The sequence below is a fragment of the Mesoplodon mirus genome, assembly GCF_964341445.2.
Source record: "Mesoplodon mirus genome assembly, chromosome: 5".
Classification (NCBI taxonomy): Eukaryota; Metazoa; Chordata; class Mammalia; order Artiodactyla; family Ziphiidae; genus Mesoplodon; species Mesoplodon mirus.
This window is the reverse complement of record NC_138980.1, coordinates 43,932,404-43,950,483: the sequence shown is the minus strand read 5'-3', so window position 1 is coordinate 43,950,483 and position 18,080 is coordinate 43,932,404. Positions and strand designations below refer to the sequence as shown.

At 57.5% G+C, this 18,080-nt stretch overlaps 1 protein-coding gene across 13 annotated transcripts in view; it reads left to right on the top strand.

The window, feature by feature from the left end:
- The window catches only part of CRTC1 (CREB regulated transcription coactivator 1), a 79,259-nt gene that overhangs the window by 43,471 nt on the left and 17,708 nt on the right, over positions 1–18,080 (top strand). For 8 of the 13 annotated variants that reach the window (XM_082622157.1, XM_082622168.1, XM_082622167.1 and 5 more), the window contains exons 2-9: positions 2,865–2,981; positions 4,209–4,256; positions 5,794–5,931; positions 6,959–7,020; positions 9,024–9,118; positions 11,205–11,290; positions 14,659–14,699; positions 15,177–15,397. In XM_082622157.1, coding sequence (XP_082478283.1) covers positions 2,865–2,981; positions 4,209–4,256; positions 5,794–5,931; positions 6,959–7,020; positions 9,024–9,118; positions 11,205–11,290; positions 14,659–14,699; positions 15,177–15,397 — 808 coding nt within the window. Of the gene's footprint in view, positions 1–2,864; positions 2,982–4,208; positions 4,257–5,793; positions 5,932–6,958; positions 7,021–9,023; positions 9,119–9,157; positions 10,080–11,204; positions 11,291–14,658; positions 14,700–15,176; positions 15,398–18,080 lie in introns of those variants that run through there. The other 5 variants (XM_082622160.1, XM_082622162.1, XM_082622161.1 and 2 more) reach the window with 4 other exon arrangements.

The window sequence follows — 18,080 nt, the reverse complement described above, 5'->3', positions numbered from 1 at the left end:
GTTTCTTTGTTCCACCAGCAGGTGCTGCTGAGTGTTAGACCCTGGCTTGGATGCCAGGTTTATGGCGAGGTTGGGGGTAGGGTAGGGTAGGAAGTGCCATCGAGAGGGGGTACAGAGTGAGGACCGCTGGGTGGAGGGATGCACGAGGGACTGTGGCTTGACAGCGGGAAGAGGCATGAACTTCAACGTCAGGCAGCTTGTTAGACCTTGACTGGTGGTGTCACTCTGCTGTCCTCCTTGTGGACCCTCTGAGGCATCAGGTCCATGGGTGGAGCCCAGGCTGGCACCTCCTCACCCCAGGACCTTACTCTTGGGGTTTCCTGGCCAGGCCTGGGATGGCAGTCAGCCCCTGCAAAAGTCAAGGGGGTCCCTAAGACACCAACTGCAGAATTTGAGGGTTCCCAAGACTACATTCAACTCGGCAGTGCACTGTAAGGACTCAGAAGTCACTGGAAACCATCATACGGTCACGATCTATTATGGTGAAAGGACACAGATCACAGTTGGCGTGGGGCGGCGGCCGGGAGACTTCCAAACACAGGGCTGCAGGTTGTCCCTTCCCATGGAATCACATGGACAGTGCTTGCTTCTCCCAGCACCAGTGTGTGATGACATACATGGGGATTGTCAACCAGGGATGTGCCCCAGGCCTTGGTGTCCAGGGTTTTTCTTGGGGTTCGCCGCGCAGACTCTGCTGACTGCTGTCTCCAGCTGCTGCAGAGGGTGAGCTGGTATTGCATTGGCCTGAGACCTCCACCCGCAGTCTCACGCTGTTGGCATAGATACCCAGCGTGGCCCGAGGACCTAGGCAAACAGAGACACTCTATCAGGCAGGGCTTTCACTTCCCAGGAGCTGGGGGCAAAGGTCAAACTGCCCTGGGCCAGGTCAGCTCTCCTGCACAGCCCCACATACAACTGAGGGTGAGCACAGGGGTCCCCCAAAGGACGAGTGGAGCCCCGTACTGTGTCCACTCCAGAGGCCGCACCACAAAGCCTGACATTCCCAAAGCACAGTGGATGGGGGTTGGGAACCATCAAAGGAAAGAAAGCCTCCGCCGGAGGGCCGCTGTTGCAGCAGCGCACAAGCCGTGAGCAGCCTGTCCCCAGTCTGGGCTCCCTCTGGCCCGGAACGTGGCAGCTTTGCAGAATACTTTCCTGGATGCTGCGGTTTCCAGAGCTGGCAGTTCAGCCTGTGACAGAAGCACGTGTGTTATAAGCACTTCCTGTATCACACACCTGGCGTTTGTGCACACACGCTCACCTGGACCACCCACTCTAGATGGGGGAAACTGAGGCCCAGAAGGGGGCTGTAGCTCCCCAGGGCCACATGGTACTCTAGAGGTGGTTCTTGAGAGGTGGATGTAAGGCGACTTCCTTCCACGTGGCTCAGACACAAGAAGGGGCTGTGGGGGGCAGGTCTCGGGTCCAAGGTAACCCGTGCCCATCGCCCATCCTGCTTGGCCTCCCCACCTCTCCTGATCGGGGGCCAGCCTATTTCATCTCGTGCAACCGCAGGGAGGGACACAGTGGGGTGTTCACGGTGAGCGTCTCCAGCCATTGGAGACAGAGCCTGGGCCGGACCCTACAGATGCCTGAGAACCACCCGCGGAGGAACGGAGCAAAGTCAATCTCCCTCCTGGCTCCACCGCAGCTCGCAGGAAACAGCTGTTTACCTGGGTGAGGTGCTCGGCCGGGCGAGCAGCCAGTTCCCGAGCTTCACTTCCCCCTCCGGTGTCGGAGGCCCCCCAGGAAGCCGGGACTGGCGTGGGAGAGCCGGGTGGTGTGGGCGGACAGCAAACGGAGCGCTGCCAGGAGCTGTTTGTGAGGGAACGTGAGCCGGTCTTGTTGTGTACACAGCGTAGACCCTAGCAACCGCCCCAGCCGGCTGGAGCGGACACCCACCTCTCCCCGGCTGCCCAGCTGCCACCCCTTCGTCACAGCACCTGCATCCCAGCCTGGGCAGACGGACGGGCTTTGGGGACCTGGCTGAGGGCCTAGGGCCACCAGTGGTGTCAACCAGGTCACGAGCATCTGCTATTCCTGGCAAAGTGGAATCGATGCTCCAGCGAGGAAAGGCCAGGTCCCAGCCCCGCGCCAAGGCAGCCGTGGCTGGTAAGGGAGCCCCGGACTCCTGGTTCTGAGGCCTGGCCCAGCAGGATGAATCCCCCACGCGAGTGATGGGCAGAGGACTGTGCAGGGATGCAGCCACCCCAGATGAAGGCTCTGTAATGCGTGAGGCTGGCGGGACAGGCAGAAGGAGCCTGGGGGCTTGGGCAGGACTCCTTAGAACTCAGGCGGGGTCTGGCAGACCCTCTCGCCCTGTGTGTGCTGTCAGAGGGATTGTACATGCTGCACTTTGAAAGCCAGCACTGCACTTCTGAGATGGCCTCTCTGATTCAGGCCAGTGGAAAGGCAATTTCTCCTGTGTCCGGGCGTAAATTCGCAGCCTCTGGCCCACACCCCAGGAACGCAGCCTTTGGCGTGATAAGAAATGGTTCCCCCGGGGGGGTGAGGGGCCTCCTGCACAGGCTCCAGGCTCCAGGTCCACTTGATACTCTTGCTTAATCACAAATTGTCTGAGTCAGCTGGCGACGCCCCCTCAAGTTCATGGAGGCAGCACCCCCAGGGCGAGTTTCCCTGCCTGGGGAGGGCCACCTGGGCGTCTCGGGTCTCTGATTCTGCTGGTTTTGGTGGAGAGAATCATGGCTCCTTTGAGAATCTGAGTCATGGGGTTGCCACACCCTCTGTGCCTGGTGCCACTGACTCCACTACTTGGGGCCCTCGGGAATGGCGCTCCACAGGGTGTGCTCAGGAACCACCCCCCCGCTCCCCCTACACTATAGCTGTCGGTTTCTCTCTTGCAGCTCCAGCTCCAAAAGTCCCAGTACCTGCAGCTGGGCCCAAGCCGTGGCCAGTACTATGGCGGTTCCCTGCCCAACGTGAACCAGATTGGGAGCGGCACCGTGGATCTGCCCTTCCAGGTAAGCCCCCATTCCTCTCCCACACCACCTCCCACCTGGAGTGTGTTGCAGTCTGGGCCCTGGCCACAGAGCAAGAGAGCGTGCATGACAGCCTGTGAACAGCTGGGGTCACCAGACAATTGCCGCCGCCCACCCAGCCCCCACCTACTCCTTCCCCTGGGATGGCCTGGCCAGGCCTCACCCGGATCCCCCCTGCCCATCCTCTGTCAGCAGAGCCCGCAGAGAGGCTGAGGTCTGGCTGTGAGTGTTTCGGCAGCCGCTACACCTGTTGGCCGGCTGTGCGGCAGCGGGAACCGCTCAGGGCCTCTGGGGCTTGGCTCCGTCCCGCTTCAGTAATCCGCAAGCCCAGCAATTCTCAGAAGGAGGCCCCTCAGCCTGACCCCACTTGTCTGCAAACGTTTTCTGGCAGAGACCCACACAGCACGGCTCCCGCAGGCCGCATAGCTGCCGCGCACGTCCTTATCATAAATAAGAACAGATAAGGTCCACCGCCTGCCCGGTGCAGGGCCGGCCTCTTCTCCCGGGCCATGTCCCTCGACCCTGGTCTGCAGGTGGAAGTGGGGGCACAGTGGGCCCAGGAGCTGGGCTGATAGCTGGGCCCCCCCACTCCAGCACAATGTCTGGACTCTGCAGGGACAGGTCCACCGAACAGCCACGCACTTGTCCCGTTGCTGGGACAGAGCCCCAGAAACAGCCATGTCCGTTAGCATGTTGACAGGCCAGGTGGAGCTGGGTCGGTCTCACAGGGATCTCAGTCCCCACCCACCCCGCAGTCATTCCCCAGCTTGTACTCCTCCCACGCTGCTGCTGGGATGTGGCAGGGTACCAGCCCAGGGTCCCACAGGCTGGCTTGGGATCCGGCTGGCTCAGCTCTGAATCCCCAGGGCCTCTTGGAGCACGGCCCTCCTCAGATGGCCTCCACATCAGAGCAGATAGATGCATGGGGCTGTCATGCTGATCTTGACATGCTCCAAAAGCTTCACCTCTTTGTCAGGGCCCTTTCTAGTTTGGGTTTTCTCCTCTCCTCCCTGGCTCCCCTCTTCCTCTGTTTCCCCATCCCCTCCTCCGTCAAGGACAGTGTCTCTCTGGGCATCCCCAAGCTTGGCCCTGCCTGAGGCCACTGTAGAGCCCCCGAGGGCCGAGGGTGCATGGGGGCCTGTTGGGCTTCCCACTGGGGGGCCAGGCGAGGCAGGAGTGTCTCAAAGTCTTGGTTCTTTGCATTTTCAGCCCAGCGGATATCTGGGGGAGGCTCTGGCAGCGGCTCCTGTCTCTCTGGTAAATGAGCCCCTGGGCTGAGGCCTCGGCATCCCCGGCACGTGTGCGGGCGCTGGGTATTCCTGTGCGGCCGCCCCCGTGGCCCAGCGGGAGGTGTCCCGTCTGCCAAACGGAAGCAGATTCGCTCTGCACCCCCTTGTCTGGGGAAGTGCATATGTTCGCGTCGAGAGACCCCTTTCCTGGGGGATCCTAGCATGCGTGCCAACGCTGCATGGTTCGTTCCTGTGACACATGCACACACGCGTGTGCGCAGATCCTAACTCGGCCTGGCGAGCTGGGCCCAAGCTTCTCTGTGCCTCTGGCTCTGCTTCAGCCGCCTTGGTTTCCCCTCTGGGCTTCCAGGCATCTCTGGGAGGAGATGAACGGCCCCTGTCCTCTGGCGTCTGTGCCTGGACAGTTCCTACCCTCCCTCGGTCACTGCTATCTCCCGGGCCCACAGCCTTTTGGAGGCAGAAGCACAGAAAGACCCAAGCTGGCAGCGTCCTTGCTAGGTCAGAGAAAGACGGGGTCCCCGGACGCCAGGGGTCCCCGGACGCCAGGGAGAGCAGTCAGCCCGGAATGCTCTCCGAGGTTTTCGGACAGGTGGAGAAGAGCAGTGAGCCAGCCAGTGGCAGTCTTCCAGAGGAAATTGCTTTTTGCCTGGCTGCCCAGAGAAGACAGAAGGGCCCGAGGGCCAGATGGCCAGGTAGGAGGCTGGTAGCTGCATCCAGAGCTAGCTAAGGCTGCCAGTCTCACCCTAGTCAGATGGTGAGGGGCCCATGGCACCAGGGCTGGTGGAGAGCAGGCTCCTGGGGACCTCAGGAGCATGGAGCCAGGAGCGGGAGCCGGGCGTGACTGGGGGCCTCATGCCAGCCCCAGGTGCTGGAAGGGAGCCCCATCCAGCCAAGCTGTGGGCCAGGGCTCCGGAAAGTGCCTGCACTTGGCTGCCGGTGGTGCTGGGACAAGGCCGTGGGGGAGAGTGCGTGGGGGCCGAGTCTCAATCAGGACCAGCCCCAGGCTCCACGAGGAGCCTCCAGGGAGCCAGCACTTGGCCAGGTGGGCCCCTGACGTCCTGGGCTGGAAGCCCTGGGGCTGTCTCTTGGCAGGCCCCTCCAGGGATGACGTAGGTGGGGAGAGGAGGCCGGCCAGGCCCGGAGAGAGAGGGCGGAGGCCTGTCTGCACCTGGCGAGGCTGGGAGGGGGTGCTCGGGCCGTCTGCACCCCTGGCACCCTGGCCGGCTCCGGGCCCCGAGCTTGCGCCGCTCTGCCTGGCCCGTGCATGCCAGCTGCACTGCACGCCTGCCGCCCTGGCACCTGGAACCCCAGCTCGCCGCCACCCCTACAGTGCTCGGAGGCTGGGGGCAGGGGCCAAGGAGGAAAGGAAGCCCGTCTGGAGTAGCCGAGGATGTCTCCAGAACTGGGCAGGGGGGTTGTAGAGGGACCCTGAGGTGAGATCCTGTGGGCAGAGCTGGGGTCAGATCTTGGACCACAGCTGGTAATCGTGGTTTGGGTTCCTCTCTTTTTTTCCATCTCTTCCTCTTCTCCCTCCCCACCCCCAGACACCCTTCCAGTCCTCAGGCCTGGACACCAGCCGAACTACCCGGCACCATGGGCTAGTGGACAGAGTGTACCGGGAGCGTGGCCGCCTTGGCTCCCCACATCGCCGGCCCCTCTCAGTGGACAAACATGGAAGGCAGATATCCTTTTCCCAGAGGATGGGGGCGGGGACCACTTCATCCAGCTGATGGACCTGCCTGCTGCCAGCTCTGTGATAGAATCAGGGCTGCTCCAGTCCTCCAGGGCTACTGGGCCCCACCAAGAGGGGGTGCCATTGCATGGCAATCCTGGAAGACTTCCTGGAGGAGGCAGTGCAAGCTGAGGAGCCTTTAGCTAGGCAGGGCCTAGGGGAGCACAGGGAACAGTGACACAGAGTAGGCCACTGGAGCACACAGCCTGAGATGAGAGTTGGGAGGGTACACTCAGATGCCTGACTGGGCAGTGGGGCCCAGGAAGGCTGTGAGCAGGGCACCCACATGTCAGGGCCATGATGGTGGACCCCTCTGGGGGCCATATGGAGCCAAGGCAGTGGGGCCGAGGGGGATCTGAGCCAGACACAGACAGATCAGAGGGAGGCTTGATCTGAAGACACAAAATTTGCCTTTGCACCTCTGCCAAGCAGAGAGGTTGTGAGGAATACCCCCCCGCCCCACCGACTTGGCTGCCCCTTGGTACTTAACCAGCCAGTCTCCCCCGCCACTATGGTCTGAGTGGCTGCTCCTGGGAACCCTGGCTCTCTAGAACAGAGAAGCCTGTTCTTTCCTGGTTCTCGTTTCCATGGGCTGGGGGAGCCTGAGCAACTGGGCGCCAGACCAAGCCCTCGGGCCCTGGGAGTCACCCCGTCAGCCCAAAGTTAAGAGTCAAGACCGGGGTCAGCTGAACTAGACTCCCTGCAGCCCCCACTACGGGCCCCCGTTTCATGGCTGAGGCCCCTCTTGGAAGGGGTGCAGCCTGCACGTGCGCTTGCAGGGGGTGAGTGCTGAGTGCTAGGTGGATGGGGCTGCACCCTGGGGGCTGCTCGCAGCCAGGCAGGAAAGGCCCCCGCCCCGAGGCCCCAGCTGTTTGCCGGCTCCCAGCAGCCTGGCTACTCGGGCTGGCCAGCGCAGGGTTCTTGGGGCTCAGGGCAGGGCCTCAGCTGACAGCACCATCCCCTTAACTCATACTCACGCAGACAGCTGCCCATATGGCACCGTGTACCTCTCGCCACCTGCGGACACCAGCTGGAGAAGGTCAGTGACCCAGAGCCAACCCCCAGCCCTCTCATTGGAAACAAAACTATACTTTCATCGTGGCTGTGCTTGGAAAACCAATACGCAGTCACTTAAAAATGACAAAACTTAGAAGCATCCAGAAGTTTCTAGAAATCAGCTCTATCCCTGTAAACAATGAGGTCACAGTTTTGGGGTCTTCCAGGGATTTTTTTTTTTCCCCTCTATTTATGACTTTTTTTTTCCTTTTCTTTTTTAAACAAAGTTGGGATTGTAGTGAATATTCAGTGTTGTCACTTGCTTTATTTAATGCTCTGTTATGATTGTTTCCCACATTCCTGAAAAGCCAAAGAAAATTTGATTGGAAAAGTATGAAATATTTATTACTAGAAGATTAGGAAAATACATAAATGCATCTAGAAGATGAAAAAAAAAGTCCATGATGCCATCATCTAGGAAGATCTAAGATAACAACAATAACATAGTTCATATAAATACCTACGATAACACAGGTGATAGTTGCACACCAGTGTGAATGTACTTAATGACACAGAAGTGTATATACTTAAAAATGGTTAAAAAGGCAAAGTTTATATTTAGTTTAGCACACACACACAATACAACATGTGTAGGTGACTTGAGTAAACAAAAACCCAAAGTAAGCAAGCTGTTAAAGAAAAACACAGCACAAAATATATCATTCAATTAGGGACTTCCGTAATTAGGGACTTCCCTGGTGGCACAGTGGTTGAGAATCTGCCTGCCAATGCAGGGGACACGGGTTTGATCCCTGGTCCGGGAAGATCCCACATGCCGCGGAGCATCTAAGCCCGTGAGCCACAACTACTGAGCCTGTGCGTCTGGAGTCTGTCAGCCACAGCTACTGAGCCCGCGTGCCACAACTACTGAAGCCCGCGTGCCTAGAGCCCAAGCTCTGCAGCAGGAGGAGCCACCACTGTGAGAAGCCCACGCACCGCAATGAAGAGTAGCCCCCACTCCTCACAACTAGAGAAAGCCCGCGTGCGGCAACTAAGACCCAACAGTGAAGACCCAATGCAGCCAAAAATTAATTAATCAATTAATTAATTAATTAATTAAAAGACATAATTAAATGCCCACCAAGCACGTGTTCATATACCAGGTCCTATTTCAACCATCACATACATTAACTGATGTAAGACGCACAGAGCTCTGTGGAGTTGGTGCTGTTATCCTCCCCATTTTAGGCATAAGAAAGCGCGCAGAGAGGTCAGAACACTTGCTCAGGGACAGACAGCTGGTGGGGAGCCAGGATTCCCCTGGCTCCTCACAGCTTAGCTGGCCCCAGGGTCAGAGACAGCCTGGTCCTCTGTAACCTGCTGTTGTCCTTGAACCAAGTTTCCTCTACGTCACTCTCAGTGTCTGGGACATCCCCGTTGGGGGTGTGTGGCTCTTTCCCCGAATTGGCTGTGCAGCTGGACCTGCCCTTTGCGTGTCTGCCCAGCTCCCCGTGGCTGCCCCTGGTTTCCTAGGCAGCTGAGGGGTTTTTCTGAGGACCCTCCCTCCAGGCACCTGCAGCTGGGGGCAGATTGTGTTATTGGGGCAGAGAGTGGAGCCTCTCCCAGACTCCTGGGAACACTGGGCTGGTTGGAGCAAGACCCCCCCTTGGCCATTGGTCACCAGTAGGGGGCTCCATGATGGGTTCATACTCCCAAGGCTGGGCCACTGTGGGACTGTCAGGTCCTCTCTCTTCAGGGTTTCAACAGGAAAGCACTACCTTTTCCCTAAAGCCGTGAAGGCCATCGAAGGGGCAGGGATGGGCAGGGGCTGGTTAGGAATGAAGGGACAGCTCTGCTACAGCCTTTGCAGACGAAAACCACAATCACTGTTGTGGTTCTTCAGGGTTTTTGCTAAGGTATGCAGCTCACAAAAATGACCCATGACTGCCACCCTGTTCCATCGGGTGGGTCCCAGATAGAGTGGAGCCAGGACTGTCCCTTCGTCCCCTTTGGGGCCAAGGCTCACTGTCTCTCTCCTCTCCCCAGGACCAATTCTGACTCTGCCCTGCACCAGAGCACAATGACGCCCACCCAGCCGGAGCCTTTTACGGGTGGGTCCCAGGACGTGCACCAGAAAAAAGGTATCAATGGGGCCCATGGGTGTCTTTCCTGGGGTCATGCAAGTCCAGTGGGTGACCGCTGTGCTCCCAGAGGTCACAAATATGTAGGTGGACAGACCTGAGAAGGAAGACTCAGCAGGTGCTGTGAGACAAGGGGAGGGGTTCAGGGAAACTCTGAGATGGCGCTATTTGATTTGGATTTTGAGGAGTGCGTAGGAGTTTTCTAGACAGAGAAAACAGTCCCTGCAAACTCAGATTAGCTTCTGATCATGGATTCAGGGTATGGCTGTGCAGTCTGGGGGCCTTACAGATTCTTTCAAATGTTGGGAGCAGCAGGCCCGGGGAAAAGGGGCATTTATCAGCTCGTGACCAACAGTCGGAGCTAGATGTTCAGCTTCAGGTACCGTTTGATCCAGGGCTTCACACTGGATCATTTCCCGGCTCTGATGCTCAGAACCTCTTGGTCCACAGGGTCTGTCCTGGCACCAGTGGGTGGAAAAGAGGCTAACTGTTTCCTAACTCTTGTCCAGAGCCTCCTTTCCAACTGGGTCATGCACACACCCCTGCAGCTGGGGCAGATCTGTGCCCAGGCCTCAGTTCCTCCTTGGAGCCAGGTATGGAGGCAGCATCCCTGGGACCTTCCAGGAAGGTACATGGCATCTTAAAAACCGGGGCAGTGTCACCCAGAGAGGGGAGCGTGATGCTGTGAGGCCAGCCCTAGAAACCCATGTGGGCCTGATCTGCTCCAAGACGCTGAAACCAGACAGTTAATCATTTACACTGCAGGTCCAAACGTTCACCACTTTTCTGGTAGCATTTCACTGTGCAAGTATGTAAACATACCGGGGAGAGTTTGCTGATAGAAGAAGGATGGTCAACCAGAACTTCACCCCTTGGTGGGCAGGGGCTCTCCTCATGTGATCTTTCCAGCTCATTGGGCATCAAAGGCGAGACTGCAGATGGGAATGTCTCCATAATAAAAGTGAGGATTCCAAATGCCTAGGGGTGACGAGAATGGACCTGGCACTTCCCTCCTGTTCCTGATGCTGGGGGCAATTCAGAGGGTGCCGTCTATCCTGAGGGGGGTCCTCCAGGAACTTGGGGCTTTGTGGGGGTGGGTGAGTGGGCTTCGCCCTCCCCAGGGACTCTTTGTGACTGTGGAAGGACCCCTGGCAGCTCAGAGTCCAGTTGGCCTTGGCGGGGGTGGGGGTGGGGGTGTGGGACACATCACCTCTCCCTGTTCCTCTAGGAGGGGCCCAGGCATAATGAAGTCTGGTGTTAGCCTGGCTGTCCTCCCATCGCCCAGTCCAGGATTCTAGAAGGAGGAATTAACCTCCTCCTTCTAATTATGTTTGTAGTGGTGCTGTTGCAGGTGAAAAACTGAACCTCCAACAGGCATCGAGAAATTGGATCTCATAAAAAAAGTGTTTAATCTCATGTTAACTGAAAGTTTTAAGGAAAGGGGCCTTCAGGCACAGCTGGTTCCAGGGCCTCGAACGATGCCCATCCAGTCCCTTAGACCTTCTCTCTCCTCCTTTCCTCCTCTGGGACTGGTTGGCATTGCAGCTAACTCACGGAGCCGTAGCTATCATGGTTGGATCGACCTCAGACTACGTTGAGCTACGTGGCTTGGTGCTAAAAGCCCAAGAGGGGCCCGGCCTCTGGGTGCTGACAGCCCAGAGGGGGAGGCAGGTGTCCACAGGGCTGTAGGTGGGGTGCACGGGGTGAGGCGACCCGTCATGGGAGACGGGGAGAGATTCTTGGCTGTTCTCTGCAGCCCGAGGCCTGAGTGGGTCCTGTGAGAGACAGAGTCGACACACGTCCTTAGCTCCAGAGCTTTCATTTTCATTTCTTTTTAAGTCACAGGTTCTCTGACTTTTTTTTTTTTAACTTTTCTTTTTCTTTCTTTCTTTCTTTCTTTTTTTTTTTTTTTTTAACGAAACTCTTTTTTACTTTAGTACAATCCCCAGAAGTTACTGTTGGGGCAGTTTCATTCATATCACGGTCGTGACTCTGTATGTCAGGGAAGTGCCCTCCTGGTGCCACCACACAGCTGCAAAGATTCCTTTTCTGCTTCTCCTTCTTCTCCAACCCCACCCCACCCCAGTCTTACTATTAACAGTCCCTGGAATGGAGGAGACCACATCAGAGATGGACAAGAACCTTTCTAAGCAAGCATGGGACACCAAGAAGGTAAGAGCCTAAGGGTTTTCGGAAGTGGTTTTCCTTCTTGATCTTTCTTTTTTTTTTTTAGCACAACCCACGTGAAGATGGTGGAATAGCACATTGGGGGGGTGTTGCCTTCCCTGAAGTGTGAACCTCATTCAATGTTTTTTTTTTTGGCTGTGCTGCACAGCTTGCGGGATCTTAGTTCCCCAACCAGGGATTGAACCAGGGCCCTTGGCAGTGAGTGCTTGGAGTCCTAACCACTGGACCACCAGGGAATTGCCTAAACCTCATTCAGTTTTGACCAGTCACATAAGCCTTGAATACTAATGGCAGGCCTGTTACACTGGTGAAAACCATGTAAAGAATTAAAATCTATGTTCACTTTGGCAGCATGTATACTAAAATTGGAACAGTGCAGGGAAGATTAACATGGCCCCTGTACAAGGATTATGTGCAGATTCACACAGCGTTCCATATTTTTATGTGTAGTGATGGATGTTAACTATCAACTAGACTTATTGTGGTGAACACTGCAGTATATACAAATAGAGGATTATGATGTTGTACACCTGAAACTAATATTATATGCGAATTATACCTCAATGAAAAAAAAAAGAAAGAAATTGAAGCCAGGGAAGTTAAGTGATTTGCCCAAGGCGGTGAAGATACTTAGGGTTTAGAACATATACCTCCTAATTTTTAGCCTGTGATCGTTCTACTAACCCATAGTATTGGGTAATTATCATCGTTTATCGTCATTCTTTTTTTTTTTCTGTTGCACCGCACAGCACGCGGGATCTTAGTTCCCCAACCAGGGATTGAAATCGTGCCCCCTGCAGTAGAAGCACGGAATCCTAACCACTGGACCTCCAGGGAGTTCCCTGTCCTCATTCTTAAACATAAACTTCCATTCACTTGCACAATAATTGCAGCTTTTATTAGAGTACAGAGTCTGCTTGGAATTCCCGATTGGATTGGGATTTCTGTGTTATTTCCAGGTCCAGAAACAAATTTCTCAAGTTCAACCTACAAAAATGTCTAGTGTGGGCCTCCCTGGTGGCGCAGTGGTTGAGAGTCCGCCTGCCGATGCAGGGGATACGGGTTCGTGCCCCGGTCTGGGAGGATCCCATATGCCGCGGAGCGGCTGGGCCCGTGAGCCATGGCCGCTGGGCCTGCGCATCCGGAGCCTGTGCTCCGCAACGGGAGAGGCCACAACAGTGAGAGGCCCGCATACTGCAAAAAGAAAAAAAAAAAAAAAAAAAAATGTCTAGTGATAAGATAGAATTCGTGCCATGAATACAGATTTCAACGAATTTGAATAGAACAAAAATGCATTAACACTGAAGCGATTTTGAATGTTTTTTTTTAAAAAAATTGAAACCCTGTCAGGAACTCGGAGGGAGATGATGAACGAGCAAACAATACTATGTTCCTCAAAGGCATGTGTTCAGAACGTTTGAAATCAACAGGAAACAACCTGAATGTTTGACAGTAGGGGATTTATAAGGAAACTGTCCTCAGTCCCTCGTGTGGAAAGCTCTGTGTGTATGGGTTGGGATCTTTGAAGGAATTTTAAAGGCATGAGAGACTTGTGATAAAACTGGTATGTGGAAAGAGCAGGATAAAGCTGTTTAGAAAGGCACAAGACACGTAATGATGCCAACAGATCCCTGGGTGTGCAGGACCAGGCCCTGGGGGAGACCCGAGTGCAGGTGTGAGCAGCACTGTTGGCCTTTTAATCCCTGTCTGCATGTTCCAGTTTTGCACAAGGAACGCATATGATTTTCAAACTTGGGGGGAGAAACTTAAAAATTCTAACAACCCAAACAAAGTCAAAAAGTAACTGAAACGTCTAGTTGCAGAGAGGTGCGTCAGTAAGGACAGCAGGGTCCCTACACATGCCCAAATGTGGTGCTACCATAAAGAAAGTGAAGATGGCCAGCATCTTGACTCTGGGGAGGGGGACAGCCCCAGCATCCTGGGAGTGAGAAGATGGTGGCAGAGCCCAGCATCTTGGCGAGACTTCCTTTAACTGCCCCTCAAAAACGATGCATCTGTGAGGATGTCAGTAAAGGAATTCCTGTGGATTTGTTGGGGGTGGGGTGGGGGGTGATGGGTGAATTTTTAATACTGTTTAGAAATCTGTTAGGATCCCATAACATTCGTGGAATGCTTTTGAAAAGATTCTTTAGAAAAAGTCATTGTCAAAGTGCTTAGTAAAAAATCTGGTAATGAAGCGAGTGTTTACCCACGGAATTAAGAAGCCTGTGGCCAAGTAGAAACCCGTTCCTCCGGCATTCCCTGCAGGGGCTAAATGTCTGCTGGTCACATGTCCCCCCTTGGGCTCCCCAGTCACTGCCAGTGGGGCCTCCCCCACCCCACCGCGCTGGGTGTATGCATGGGAGGCAGGCCTAGCCCCCCCGCCGGTGTGTCCACGCTCCTGTAGCATGTCAGCCAGGAGCGTCTGCTCCAGGGCCCGAGAGGCAGAGAGGAATAAGGGAACGTGACACAGCCGAGCCCTCCACTGGCATGCCAGGTTCTGTCCAGTCATGTCTGCTTCCATCGGAAGAGAGTTTCCTCCTTTGTCCTTGAACAGGTCTGGGGACCCTGCCTGGAGCCTGCAGTTCTTGGATGGTGATAGTGTCCCAGGTTCACAGAAGGGGAAACAGGATTTCTCTGGGACCCTCTCCCCGGGGCTGGTCTCCAGGGCAGCCACAGTCTCTGTCCTTGGGCCGCGTGGGCCAGAGAGCACGTCAGCACCAGGGTCGCTGTGGGAGTCGCAGCTCTGGGGCACCACACCGCTGCAAGGCCGGTCAGCAGGGGCTGTGGGGAGCGCCCTCTGTGTTACTTAGGGCATGCGGTTTGAGCCTCCTCAGGCTTCTCCACGTGGTGTCCTTCCTTGCCATGGACAGAGGCACATGGAACAGAGGCAGCCCCTGCCACTGGAGCCCTGCCTGCCTCGATTCAGGAGTGACACAGGGTGTTAGCCTGGAGGCCCCTGGGTTTTCAGTGACCCTGCCCCCCGGCTGGCTGCTAACAGCCATGGTACGGCCCTGGGGGGTTCAGATGTGAGGACTGGGCAAGCTTCCTCTTCTTCCCCAGTGCCTGCTCTCACGGGGGACCACACCACCCCTGGGCTGTGTCCACAGGTAGACAGAGTGGAAGCTGGGAGGGGGCTGTAGAAAGACCATCTCCACACAACTCTTGGTTTTGCCCCTGGGTGTGTCTGGGGCAGGCCCCCCCCCCAATCCCATGGGGCCACGTGTTCTTCATCTGCAGATAAACTCCACTCTTGTTGAGCATTTCTTAGCCCTGGTGGGGAGAAGCCATGTTGTGAGGAGGAGCAGTGCACATGAGGAGGCCAGCTCAGCCTCTGCTGTCTTCTCTTTCAGACGGGGTCCAGGCCCAAGTCCTGCGAGGTCCCTGGAATCAAGTAAGTCTCAGCAGGGCCCACCCTGTGTGCCCAAGGCCACCCTGGGCTGCTTGGACGATGCCAGGGCTTCCCCTCCGCTCATGAGGCTACATATCCTGACAAGAGGGGCACTGTGCCGCTGGCAGCCACCCAGCAAGCCCCACCGCAGGGGTACACTCCTACCCCTCCTTCCCTGAGATGACAGAGTCCCTGTCCTAGCCCCAGCACACTCACCACTCAGACACACCCTTTTCCTGGGCAGTGGGAGGACCCTCACCCCAGCCCCCATCCCGCAGGGACAGACTGCTTCCTGAGGTCCCACTGGAGGTGCTGACAGTTGTTTCTCCAGCAGGGCAGTGCCTAATTATGGGGTGTCATTTTGCGCCTGCGAATTTTTTTGTACCAGCCTTCTCCGCCCCTGCCACAGCTTTCGTGGGAGAACAGGCCAGCCACCACCCCGAGAGCTCACCGCCCCCTCTGTCTGGCCTTTCCCCCCAGCATCTTTCCATCCGCCGACCAGGAAAACACTACAGCCCTGATCCCTGCCACCCACAACACGGGGGGCTCCCTGCCTGACCTGACCAACATCCACTTCCCCTCCCCCCTCCCGACCCCGCTGGACCCCGAGGAGCCCACCTTCCCCACGCTGAGCAGCTCCAGCAGCACCGGCAACCTCGCAGCCAACCTGACACACCTGGGCATCGGCGGTGCCGGCCAGGGTAAGGCCGGGCTGGGTGGCGGGGACACTCCCTTCCCTGACAGAGGTCACCGTCTAGTGAGAATGACAAGTGTGTTTGAATGATAACTTAGCAGGGTCACGTCCAAAATGCCAGGCATGGGGGTGGAGCACAGAGTCCACCACGGGGGTTCAGGGTTGCCAGGCTGACCCAAGGGGAAAGGCACCTGGGCAGAGGGCACAGCCTGGTCAGAGGACCAGGGCTGGGAAAGTTCATGCCCCCAGGGATGGGACCATGGTTCTTAGGGGGGGCTGGGGGCTTCAGAGAGTTGAGGTGGGCCAGGCTTTCCTCATGCCCCTCATCAAGGGACAGGCCTGATCTGTTCCTCTCCCCCACCTCTCCCACTCCCCCAACCCCGACCCCCCAATCCCCCAACCGCGGCTGCCTGCTTAGGATGCTCCAGCCCGGCCCCCTCCCCTGAGGACGTTTCATGGTCCCCTGGCCTGTCCCAGTATCCCCCGGTGCTGCCCCAACCCTGCTCCTCCTCGGGACTTCTGGCAGCACCGTCCTCCTATGACTCAGGCAGGTACCCTGGAGGTGTCCTCCTCCACTCAGACCCTCTCCCCTGCGTGGCCTCCATCTGCTTGCTCCCCGCCCAGCCCCTGCCTCTTCACCCAGAAAGGCCATCAGCTTATGGCCCTCCTCTGGTCAGGACCTTGCACAGCGCCTCAGTTTCCTCCCTAGTGAAAGCTTGAGACCCGCGGGGCCCCCTAATTCCTGCTGCCCATGCCGACTCCTCTCCAGCCAACAGGCTTACCGCCGACCACCGTGGGGCCTTTGCACATGCCACCCCACCCGCACAGCGCTCCTCCAGGCTCCTCATCCCATTCCCTACGCAGACCGCCTCCCCTCCCCTCTGCAGGCCTTCCTGACTCCCTGCCCACGCCCCTGCCCCTGCCCCTGCCCCCGCCCCCTCTCACACTGGGTTGCTTTTCTGCACTCACCGTGCTGCTGTTGAGTCACTGTTTTGCTCTTTCGTCTGTCCCCTGTGCTGGGCCTTGATCTCCCACGCCCTTGCTCTGACCCCTCTACCCACGTTGACTGTGGGAGGCGTGGGTTTGCGCCCAGGGAGGAGACAGGACGGGCCCCCAACAGCCTGGCGGTGGGACGGGCAGGAGGGGCTGTGGGGACTCATGTGTCCCCACATGTGTCCGGACTCGGCGGTCGGTGAGAGCACTGCCTCGCTGTGCCCTCCCTGTGTCCTGGAGCCACAGCACAGGTCAGCGCTCACCCCATCCACAGGCCCACGGCACCTCCGCCCCGAGCATGGTGGGTAGCGCCACGCAGGGTTTTCTGAGAGAGAATCACACACTCAGATTCGTGTTTGCCACACTTCCTCTGACTGCCCCGGGGAGAAGCTGACTGTGAGGAATAGGCGGCAGCCCCTGGGCCAGGGCAGAGCCCCATTGGGAGCTTTGCAGAGAGATTTCAGGGTGAAGTTGGCCAGCCTTGGAGCCGGGTTGATTCAGGGAGTGAAGGAGAGCAAGGAGCCCGGAGTCATTCCCGGCTTTGGTGCCGACCGTGCCAGGACCAGGTGAGGGGTGTTGAGGGTGGTACAGACATTCCCTAGGTATTTAGGCGAGGAGATGGAGGCCAGAGTGGTGAAGAGGAGAGTGACATTCTGCCTCATGCCGTTCAGGCTGTGTTCTTTTTCCCATGCACCTGGCCCCGTGCCCACTGAGGCTCAGCCATTGGGCAGAGGATACTGGCCCTGGCCGTGTGCACCCCACTCACCCACCCACACCTCCAGGGAAGGCCCAGAAGGCAAAACGAGCAGATTCAGGGGAGCCCCAGATCCGTGGCCCTCGCAAGACACCAGTGGGTGGGCAGCATCCACAGATGCCTGTGCAAGGCAAGAAATCAGGTCGGCCCTGGGGCTGCTGGCCCTCCGGCAGAGAGTCGCTGTTTCCCGGCCTCCGTTTTTCTCCTCACGCCTTGGCAGCAGCCTCCAGGGCACCACCCCCTCCGCTGGAGGGCCCTTGGCAGCCCCCCAGCGCCCGCCTGGGAGCCTCGCACCTCCAGCCCGCGCCGAGTCTAAACAAGTACAGGAAAACACAACACATGTGAAAACCGTAGATGCGGGAACGAGTGCAGACCCCGACCGTGGGGCCCAGACCCCAGCCTGCCTGGCTCAGAGCTTCGGCCCGGTAATGTCTGACATGTGTTCGGCTGTTTGCGAACCTGCCGCGCTCCAGCAGCTCGCCTGGCGGGGGCCTCACTCTCCAGATGTGTTTTAAATCAAGCAGAGCCGCCAGCCCCTGGCACACATGGAGATCGCCCCCCGTACCACCAGGCCCACCCTGCAGTCAGGACGGGAGCCGGTGGAGGAGGAGGACGGAGGCCTCCGCCGCCAGGGAGACAGTGGCCCCTCTCATCTCCTTCCAAGTTTGCCAAAGTCGTTTCCCTGGCTGCGCGCTGGAAGCGGGAAGTGGGCAGGCTGAGGTCCTCCTTCCCTGCACAGCTCCGTGGCCGGCTAGCCCCGTGCACAGGGCTTCCATGCCACTGGGGCGGGCTCCTGCCACCTGGGCTGCCCTCCTCTGGCAGCTCTCCCTGCCCACGCTAGGCTTCCCTTCCAGCTGGCCCCACTTCTTTTCCTAAAGTTGATCCAGGTTGTCAAAAGGAACTCAACAGCAAGGCATCCCTCGGCCCTCCTGGCCCAACTGGT